Source organism: Triticum dicoccoides, chromosome 6A (assembly GCF_002162155.2).
Source record: "Triticum dicoccoides isolate Atlit2015 ecotype Zavitan chromosome 6A, WEW_v2.0, whole genome shotgun sequence".
In the NCBI taxonomy this organism is placed as follows: Eukaryota; Viridiplantae; Streptophyta; class Magnoliopsida; order Poales; family Poaceae; genus Triticum; species Triticum dicoccoides.
Window position 1 is genome coordinate 58,558,486 of NC_041390.1, and position 10,982 is coordinate 58,569,467.

Here is a 10,982-nt window from a genome sequence, read left to right on the forward strand (position 1 = left end):
ATCGTATGTCGTACGCTTTCTTTCCACAATTGAGACAGTGGCAATTTTGCACATGGAACAACACCCTACAAGATAGGGCCGGCCCATAAACTAAAACTCGCCTATATATAATTGGTTAAGATCAAAAGAGAGTAAATCAATTTGGGTGTGTATCATCTTCAAAGTTGTGTCCTTTTCTTTCTTTATTATGGCAATAAAAGGGAGAGTGGATTTCTAACCTGCATGCTATATACCGCGCATCGATCCACTGTTGAATGTGCTTGAGATTCATGCGCTCAGATGTTGTTGATATTATATGAAAACTTAAAATGTGATATACTATGAAACAAGATAAACCCAATGAAATTTAATAAAAGCCAACACTCCAGTGAAAACATGTACCTTTCACTGAACGATCTTAGTTTTCCGCATCAAATTCGCACCTATCACTCAATCATGTATAGGGAGGCACTTTGATGAACTCTCGAGAGAAGAGTACCCTCCTTTCGTCAGTATGTACTTATGCATCATTGTAAAGCTTGCATTTATTTCTACTAATATCCTTGAGGGTTGATTAGTACACCTTATTTGTCACTTTCATTTTATCCTTGTTTTCTTTGCTGGGTTTTGCATTTGAGTAAAAAAAAACTGTGTGCAGTGTTGGGTACTGCCTTTGCATTCAACTATTGTTTAAAAGTCCTATGTGTGTTGGAGGTATCCTCACGGTGCTCAGCACCCTTTTGCTTCTTGGTGTCCGAAGATTTGGGATACACAAACACAAACCCCTATGAATTTCTCACTTGTCCATGCAATTGCCTGATTGTTTAGGCAGATATAGGTTATGGATAGTTAACCTTTACCGTGTATCAGTATCATCATGTGTATCACCAGACCCAGAAACTGGAGCTCATCATATTCATGTTCACCATGGCAGGCTACTTCTTCAGATAACTGAGCTACCCGAGGTCATCCGCTAGAGAGGTAACCAAGGGCATGGTTGTCCCTTGTCTGCAAGGAAAGGCGCTGCCAACAATGCGATTGCGCTCTTTGGCTCTATCATTACGCGATAAGGAACTTATTTAATCATGAAGGGTTTGGACACCATGGTTATTTTGCATTGATCGATGGATGCAAAGTTCATGATGAGCCTGCCTACAAGCATGTAGGCCCAACTTGTTCTTGCGCTCTACCCTAGTCCTCTCAAGGAAGACCCCATGGTCAGACAGAAGCATCAGAGTAGGTTGCAACTTTCACCGATATGATAGGATAGAGTGATACAATTTGTTGCTAAGTGGCTAAGTGAGTCGTTATCAAAAAAAAAAAATTGGCAGGCAACTGTTGATACTCTTCCTCATAGATTACAGCCTCGTTTTCATTATGTTTTTCCTCATCAACGTCGCAGTGGTTATTGTTCTTGGATCCATTTGCAGCTCCAATTGTCTCTCTAGCGCGTGAAGCAATCTTACCCTTTAATCTGCACCTCTACTACTCAGTGTATGCCGCGGTTGTTATGTTCAAACTTCAAAGGGTAATTCCAGCTTCAAAAGCATCTTGTGGTACATTATGTTGTGTAATAGAAAAGGAGTTGAATTGAAACGTTCTTTAGTTCTTGCTGTGTTTTCCATTTATAATGTTCTTGGGAGATCAAGTTATGTTGTATATGCGGTTGCACTGCTTAGCTTCTAGGAAAAGCACCACAATTAGTTGCACATTCGCTGGGCAGGTCATCCAGTTGTTATCCAGTTTATTTATGCCCAATAATTGAGCAATGTACCCTTTTCACAATTTTAAAACTGGGTTCTAATAATATGCTTTTTAAAAACAGTTATAAGCTAAATACTTTTTTCTAAAATGAAAAATAATCCAGGTTTAATGACCCATGGCTTATCGGCTTCGTTAGTCCAGAAAATTAGGCTCCACAAACTATATAATTAACAAAATTAACGACCATTTCAGACCTAACCTCAGCTCGGACAGTTCAAATTTCAGTCACAATCTAGAAAGATGTTTCGGTTAAACAAAGTCTAAGCATCATCGAGAATTCAGAGACAGATGGTTTACCACCCAATCAGGAGAGGGTTTCTTTGCATCTTAAGAGCATGATAATGCAGTGCTATTAGATATATGCCTCGCCATTCTTTCCATCTTCCAGCCCAGGCTAGGTGACGCCGCGGTAAAAACTTGCTGAACTACCAGCCCTGTACCGCAGATAAGGGATACTAATCCCTGCCCACCACCGGCACAACAGTTTCAGTGCCATCTGGTCGGCTGACCCTTAGCATAAGGCGGAGATGGCCGGAATGCGTTAATCAGCAATATGAGTTAAATCTTGCGATAGCCACGAAGGGAATCCAGAAATTTGCAGAACGCAAGTTGCAGCATATCAGGGAATGCGTCGCCAAAGCAAGTTCAATCTACAAAGTTCTGGGTAGCCTCCCCTGCAGACAAAATCATCAACTTAGTTATCAGATAATAATCCTCCCAGGAAGAATGCAGAGGTAGCTTTTGAAGAGTAACAGCATAGATGATACAAGGTAGCGATGCTTAATGGTGACATGTTTGATTTATGTCCTTTTATCAGTCCCATCCACACTGAATGTAACAGCAGAGCAGATCATATGATTCAAACTGATAGTTTGCACCATGACCACATTGTTTATGCACATCATTCTATTGACCCCAAAAAGGAAAATAATGATTTCACTGATAAGAATCAACAAGATACCATGAATAATGGTGCTATGAGGAAGTTAGAAACTGAAAAAAAAAACTGGTACTAACCATGCATGCACTTTACAAAGGTCTCAAGCTCTGAGAAGCACACATCTCTCTGCAAAAGGAACGGAGTTCGCTGACGGTATGCAAAGAATGAGAGATGGTGACGGTCAGGATCATTCCTCGGCTTCGCTGTGTCAAGGATCCGAGAGTACATGTCCACGTCAAGACATGGAAGAGCACTCTCTACACTTACAGATAGACCATGATCCCATGCTGCGTTCATAACCTGCAAATTTTCAAGTGTACCAGAATTATCCACGGAAAAAAATTAAACACGCAATCGTAGCTTCAGAGAGTTCTTACAACATCTCTCACCTGCCAGGTTAAACCTTCTGGGTCAGCAAATGCTTCATCATTCTCCTGAACTGTAAATTCTGGGCCATAACAAACCACTTTAAGAATTATGGAATGCTTCTTGAGCATTCTGAAAACTGGAGAGTATCCATCTCGATTTGTAGGGTTGTAGAATCCTGCAGTAAGCTCTGCAGCATGGCTTGCAGTTCTGTACCACCAATAGATGGAGGGGATCTGAGGAAAGATAATTGTCTTGTCATGAAACAGCCGAATTGGCAAGAGAAATATGAGGGGCAAGTTCCATGGACTTATCAGGGCAATATATGCTATATAGAAAGGCTGTACTATGAAACCAGGCAAGCGATCCGCTTAATACATGTATATCCTATTATGATTACAGTACTTCACAAGTTCGATGAGTAAAAAAATTCAGCCTCTTTTTTGTCCGAAATTTTTAAATAGTCGACCTAATAATTAGCATTTTGAGTAGCTTCTGTACCGTGTCTCGTCTAAATTTGAGGGATGCTTCATGATTATGCATTCAACTCCCCGTAACTTGTCAAAGCTATATTACTTACTAGTTTTTGAGCAATCATTGGTTGCTTTGAACAGAAGTGCAACCCAGAATATAAAATAAAGAAAAAAGAGCTTAACGGATACCCATTACGTGCAAAGTTTGATGTGATATACATGGGAAACTAGAGAGGCAGAGAACAACAAGAAATGGGATACATGTGAAGCTTCTTTAAAAATTAGAGAATATGATGCTTCAAGGTCCAACCAACAAATGTACCAAGATATAGCATACCTTCACCACAATTGCTGCTCCATCAAATGCAAGAGTAGCAAGTGAGAGCACCTGATCCACATGATCTATGAGGATTCCAGAATACCAATTAAGGAAGAAACGCCCATAGTAGCTGTCATAATCACCTCCGTCACAAAAAAAGCCAGTCTCATGTGACCTTGAATTATAGTAGCCAGCATTATCAGGCCCACGGGCCCAAAACAAATGCCCCCGTGTCAAGGCTGATTGCCGTAGGTTCTTTTGCATATACCTGTCATAACACTGTCGAAGAAGCAATCAACAAAGAATACATTATGTATGCATTTACAACTTATGCATGCTGCCATCCATAACAGAAATGTAGCACGACATTTTTGTATGTGTGCAATCCAAAAGATAAGTTCAAGTCATGGCCCACATACCAACAAAACAGCATTATATGGTTCTCGAAAGGTGCCTACTGTGCATTTTTGTTTCCTCTACCACAGCTTAATAACAACATAACAAGGTAGTAATATTTTACACTCCTTCAGGACCAATGAATAAAATGAGAAGGGTTCAGAATCAGGAAACAAGGTAACTGGAGTAAGTGTCCCTATCCTTGATGGTTCGAACTTGGAAATTGGAATTCAAGTAAATACGTCTTTTTCTTTGAATAAGTGCAAGAGGTTTGGAGTTTTAAGTAAGTACCTGAAACTCGCCAATACCAGGATATCTCCAGCCCATTTTTTCTGGACACGAAGGGTATCTTAGCTCTCCAGAAGCACCCAATCCAACCTCAATAGCAGAAATAAGACCCTCTTCAGATAAGCTTCTGAATTCCATATGAAAGCTCCTCATGAAATCAAAATAAACCTGCATATAATCTCATCAAGTATCAATAATTCAGTGTACATGTCTCTCCTTCTATTAGAGAATTGATATGAAAAAGATTAATGGCGATACAATGCAAGTTCAATGTATCGAATGACAGGACAGCTCTTGGCTATCACAACAAGATATACTGCAATTACAACTGTGTAGAAAGGACTACCATTTTAAATGAATTAAAAATGTCACTAGGAAAAGACCGAAGTAATGCTCGTCTAAGGAGAATGACAGCTTTTTAAAAAAAACAGAGATGTTAAAGGAGGGTTTATAGAGGAGAGAAGAAAAATTACCAAGGATGACCCAATACCTCAATGCCAGTTCTCCCTCGAAGGACTCGCTCTTTGTCAATTCCCCAGGAAAGGCATTCTGTATTCCTCCTACCTTCTCGATCAGTGAAAAATATATCTTGGTTCTCTTGTGCAATTTCAATTACCCACCTAGGGAGAGCAATTAACACACCACCAGATCCACACTCCCCAGACCCATGAAATGACAATACAACCTTAAATTTGTTGAAGAACACTTGTTAGCCAATGTAAGTCTAGTTCAATATAACAAGGGAGATAAGAGAAGCATATCCAGTTTAAGGATTTTAAATATCGTGCAATGCTACATCATGCTCATAATTGAAAATTTATCATATAAGCTCAAAAGGTTTAGTCATGTTATTTCCTCGCTTTGGAAGGTCAGATTTCTGGTTATGTCAAGAATCAAGAAAGTTGAGTCCCTTTGGATTCAATGAATGGATGACTTCTAAGTCTATGCTTTAGTATGAGAGATCCAGGTATACTCTAGTAACTTGCTATAATTCAACCACCAATAGTACATGTGTATAAAGTTACAAAAAAGTACGAAAATGTCAGATGTGTGAGTAATAGCATCCTAGAAAATGCCATAAGTCATGGTAGTATTCTAACCTGAACTTTTAGCTTGAACTCTTTAATAATACCAAAAAGGTCCCTGTAGCCAGACCATTCATACTTTTGAGGAGTCCAGGCTTCCACAATCCCCCACCAACAGTCTACAACAACTCCATCAACATTCAAAGACTTCAGATGCCTTAGTTCAGCGCGTACAGCCTCAGGATCAACCAATTGGCAATAACAATTGATAATGCCCATCTACAGCAACAGCAACAATGCTAAAGCATGGTGTGATAGATAGATTATAGATGTCGAAATTTCAGGAATATATGGTTGGAAGATAAAGAAAACATAGAGTTCTCAACTTACAATTTATTTTAAATGCATAATCTTAAAAAGAACGAACTGCATACGGTATGATTCTCTAGTTCTCAGTCAGATTCAGAGAATCCGCGTGAACTTTGGTGCTATGTTAAGTATTCAAGTCACACTTACACATGCACCTAGCCATGAGAGGACTCACAAGTAGGGGCAAACCCGGTAAAAAGATACAACCAGATTTGCAAAGTACTATATCAACCCCCTTTAACATTTCTCTTCAACCTTTTTGGCCATCTATTACATGACATGATTAAACCATGTGCAAGTGTAAAGAGGTTCACCAGGAAGCTAGAAAACAGGATTAACATAGCAGATATGGGATCAAGAGGTTCACCAGGAACTTACAGACAAAGAGGCGTACACTGGTATATATGGAGTTTTCGTGAAATCACCCGCCCATACTGCTGATGCTCTCAACAGCTGCTCCAATTGAACAATAAAAGAAAAACATGAGGTTGTCGCCCAATTTGATTTGCTAAATCAGAAAGCCCAAACGAAAAGTTGGCTGCAAACAAAGAATCAGTGAACTCGACAATGCAATTACATGATAAATTACTGGTCCATACAAATAATGCTATATGGTGCAATTAGAATATCACTGCAAGCTGGAGCTACAACATTCTAAGCCCTATCGACGGTCAACTAACTTCATGGGTTATAGGCTATAAGAGCTGATAAAGACCAAGTTATGATGGCAAATAGGCGATGCTACATCCCAAGGTTATCTGGTTTATATACACCGGCATACCACAAGCATCCATTAAGCGAATCAAACTGCAAACTTTGCTCACCTGATCACTTCCCATACAATTCAAAGAATTGGCTGAACTTGAATTCCCATAGCTCTCATTCTTTATGCTTTGCTCTGCCACCACCACTGAATCCAATGACGACGGTGACAGGCTATCATCTGTTTGTAGGGCTGAAGCCTGGGAATCTATTGGCGTCCCAATGGCGTAGCTGTTCAGAGAGTTGGTAAAAACTGGGGTTTCCAGAGAAGTAGCCTGGAAAGCACCCTGCTGCAAATACGAATCATTTCTTGCAAAATCAATACATTTTTCATTCACAACGTTTTCAATTGAGCAAGGGATAACATTATCATACGAAAAGTGGAGAGCTCCAGCAAGCAAAATCCGAACATCTATCTCTAGTCTAGGTAAGTAAGGGCAATAAGACACTGGAGAGGGCGCACGTACGAATTGGGCAGGGGGAGGGAGAGAGGGCTGGGGAGAGGAGAGGAAGGTGGTGCCGTCGGGGTGGACGGTCCACCCGGCGGCGCGGGCGAGCGCGGCGAGAACGTCGTTCATGTCGGCGCGGGCGGGGAGGGGGAAGTTGCCGTGCTGCCGCAGCCCGGCCAGCATGCGGCTGGTGATGGCGCGCCGTTGCCGCTCCCGCAGCTTCGTCCGCTCCTTCTCCCGCTCCCTCTCCCGCTCGCCGCGCCGCCGCCCCGGGGGAGGAGGCGCCGCGGGGGTGGAGGCGGAGGCGAAGCCGCGCGGGCGGCGGCTCGGCGGCGGGGGAGGCGAAGTGGACGGATCAGCGTCCCCGTGGGGGTGCTTCGTGGCCATGGCGCTCCGCCCGGCGGCCGCGGCGTCGGCGCCGATCTGCGAGCGCTGGGTAGGAGGGAGGGGCACCGCGAGCTGCTGCCGGCGCGGCCGCTGGTCGAGGAAGTGGAGACTCTGGAGTGTAGGCCAGAGGAAGGAATGCTGACGAGGCACCGCTGACCAAGCATTAAATTTAGAAGGTTGTAAATCCATGCGAGATTTGAAAATGAAAATTTAGAAAATTTTGCTAGGCAAAAGTAAAAAAGGGAAACGCTATCGCTCAACCGGCAGATGTTTGTGCGCGCGCCGACCTCCTCCGTAGCCGTCGGATTTGATTTGAATCCAGCGACTCAAAAGCAATCTATATCCTAGTATAATTCTTACAACGCACCCCTTGTGTTCAGTTGGCCTGACCGAAACAAATGGTCCGTTGCGAACCGAGCACTTACAACCAGCAGCCAAGCCGAGCGCCCCTGCCTGTAGGTGGTCTTCGCCGAGCGCCGCCGCCTGTAGGCTGTCGTTGCCGAGCGCATTCATGTCGGATCTCCGACGCCAAACACCACCCGGCAACCGGATCCGGCGAGATCCGCCATGCAAGCGTGAAGCACCATCTACCTCGCCGCCGTCATGGCACCACTAGCACTAGCAACAGCCACATCATCACGCCATATGGGTCCATGTCCACACCCACTTTCTGCAACAACAACAACAACAACAACAACAACAACAACAACAACAACAACAACAACGTTGTTGCGGACAGCGGGAACGAAAGACGTATGTGTTAGGGCGCGATGTGACCGGAGATATTGTTGCAATTTTTGCAACAAGGGTCTTGTTACAGAAAATTAGGCACAACGAGAGATGTGTTTGCATTTTTTGCAACAAGGGTATTGTTATAGAAAATTAGAGAAGAAGAGATTTTGCAACAAGAACTTGTTGCAGAAAATTAGAGAAGAGGGAGTTTCGCAATAAAGGTCTTGTTGCAGAAAAATAGAGAAAACGCAACAAGAGTATTATTGCAGGAAATTAGAGAAGAGAAACTAAAGGCTCGCATGATAGAAACGGATGGCTCGCAAGGAGGCCGATCTTTTTAAAAGATCCGTCGACCGACGCGTAGCACGCCCGAGTTGTGTAACATGGTAGATGTTTATGATCGGTTGGGTCCCCACTCTAAATTGGTGACCAAGTTTTTTACCTGAGCGGAGTTTCCCCCTTGAATTTTCATTTTGATCAAAGGATTTTTTACAAAGCTAGTGTTTATCGTGAGCAGAGAAAGTCACACCACAAACCAACATCATTTCTCTGCCATTTATTTTTAGTCTATGTGTGTACTTCGCTTCTGGTGAGCCATCGCTCCTCCCTTAGAGGCGTCATCATCGCCATCCCTACACTCTGTGTGCGGTCTCACCTAGGCCCTCTTTGGAGCGGTGTGCGTGGGTTTTTTTATGTGTGCCGCTCAGTGGTTGTGATGGTTTTTGCCCGGTTCTTCATAATTAACTGGGCAATCTGGTTTTCGCTCGGTTTTCCCTAATTAACTGAGCAACTCTTTTCTTCTTAATGAATGCAGGATAACTGCCATTTCAAAAAAAATAACTTCTGATAAGCCACCTTGGAGATTCGCAGAGTTGCATATCAGCGATGGAGTCGCGTCGAGCTTCGGTGAGGAGGTCTGGATCCATCAATCTTTTCTTCGGTGGCTGATGTGGTGGTGTCGAAGGCAGGTGACGGGCGTTGGTATCAAGCTCGGAGATGTTCTGCTATCTTTTCAGTTTGGTCATATCGGTCCTTACGTGACTTGTACTTTGATCTTTATGATATGAATGAGACATGTATTACCATGCAAAGAAAAAGTACATCAGCCAGTGATGAGTGTCATTGCGTGAAAACCAAAGCATTCCTGACATCCCAAATTTGTCAGAGGATCAGCAGTGTCATGAAAGGTTGTGGTGAGATAGGAAGACGTCGTGGGACATTGATCTTCCATATGAGCTTAATGTCGGTGCAGTTTGGCCTGATGCAAAGGCATGCCATATAGCTATTGCTTTAGAGCATAGGAGGAATAAGTGTGTGCATGTTTCGGTATCCTATAGACACATGGGGCAATTCTCTGATGGGAGGATCGTTTTCGTATGAAGATTTCTACATGTGTCTAGCATGTCATTGTGCAACAGCCATCCAAATACCTTGGGGATAGTTCTTTTGCTGATAAGCCCAACCGAATTTTTTTAGAAGTCCACTAATGAAAACTTGACTAATAGGCTTCTAAAAAATATTTTTGGTTGAGTTTCTAGAATAAGTTGGATAGGGGGGCAGCTTATTCTATAAGTCCAAAAAAGCCATCAAAAGAACTAACCCTTGGCCTTGGTCTTGTTAGGAATTTTTGAGGACCAAACCATGGAGAGGGCAGGGTCGTCAACGACTCTTTACATGGTGGAGTAAGCAACTTTTGTTGAGAAGGTCCGGCCACCAAGCATTGATCATTGATCAAGCCGTCCAATGAGTAACACACCTGCAGTAGAGCACAAATGGAGACCAGTTCTTGGATTGCACGGGTAGAGGTTAATAACCTAGTCGTGATAATGACATTCTTATTTTCACAAACTCCTATTTATCATGTTGCACAGCTTATTCTTTTTTATGAAATTTATAGGAACTCAACAGCCTTAACAAAAAGAAAAAGAAAAGAAAATTGCCTTATTCAGGTGTCACATTATAACCTAGTTTGATTTGTCACCATGATAAAAGTTGATTATAAGTACATGAAAAATGATTTATGTCAATGGCATGACAAGATAGCTTCGGTAGTCCTAGAGCTCACTTGGGCTTGTCCAAGAACAAAGGCAATGAAATGGTGATAAACTATCTATCAAGATGAACTGTCACTTAGTTCATCTTCCGGTTTCTAACTTTCTAGGAAAATGGGAATCCGTTGGTTCTTTTTTGAGTTTTAAAAGAATATTTCATTTGATTGAGTAAAAAATAGCTCAAGGCTACCCCTTGCACCCATATATTTCCATCTACTAGCAAGTGGTAGTCGTTGGCCAACAGTTGTCGTTTAGATGAGTCCTGCATCAATTTATTAAGTTTACTTCATAATCGCCCAAACAAGGACATTTTTTGCCGATAAAGAACATTTCATTCAATTGATGTATCAAGGTGATACAATCTCATTAAAAGAATGTTTGGCCTCTGCATAGCGCGATGCAAACAGCCAACAAGTCCAACAAACCTAAAAATAAATATTATTTTACAACAGAAATAAATCAGTCCAGCCTAGGGTAGGGGCAAATCCTATTTGGAGATTGCACCGTCATCCATGTTGGGAGAAAAATCCCCATGATTGTACGCTCCAATCGTGTAGACGCCATTATAAAAAGGTATTTATCCTCCGACCTCTGCAGTATAGACCAAAACTTGTTTGATCGTGACGAATTTATGTCTGACAATACTATACAAGCTAGGGTATTGCACCGTAAGTGGAGTGCC

The 10,982-nt window shown here is 42.4% G+C and overlaps 1 protein-coding gene across 1 annotated transcript; it reads right to left on the reverse strand.

The window, feature by feature from the left end:
* Nucleotides 1-1,910: 1,910 nt before the first annotated feature.
* Nucleotides 1,911-7,638, reverse strand: LOC119314870 (beta-amylase 8-like). Its single transcript, XM_037589553.1, has 10 exons — nt 7,149-7,638; nt 6,744-6,971; nt 6,298-6,372; nt 5,626-5,829; nt 5,016-5,210; nt 4,529-4,693; nt 3,860-4,120; nt 3,073-3,285; nt 2,761-2,983; nt 1,911-2,417 (listed from the first exon to the last, which is right to left on the reverse strand). The coding sequence occupies exons 1-10, from the start codon at nt 7,515-7,517 to the stop codon at nt 2,389-2,391; spliced, it is 1,962 nt and encodes a 653-aa protein (XP_037445450.1). The 5' UTR covers nt 7,518-7,638; the 3' UTR covers nt 1,911-2,388.
* Between the last annotated feature and the right edge of the window lie 3,344 nt (nt 7,639-10,982).

Bases quoted from the DNA above. Each gene is read 5' to 3' on its own strand.
- LOC119314870 (XM_037589553.1), bottom strand. From the start codon at position 7,517: ATGGCCACGAAGCACCCCCACGGGGACGCTGATCCGTCCACTTCGCCT. The intron at 6,972-7,148 runs GTACGTGCGCCC...TCGTATTTGCAG, and splicing joins TCCCTCCCCCTGCCCAATTC to CAGGGTGCTTTCCAGGCTAC. The intron at 6,373-6,743 runs GTGAGCAAAGTT...CAATTGGAGCAG, and splicing joins ATTGTATGGGAAGTGATCAG to CTGTTGAGAGCATCAGCAGT.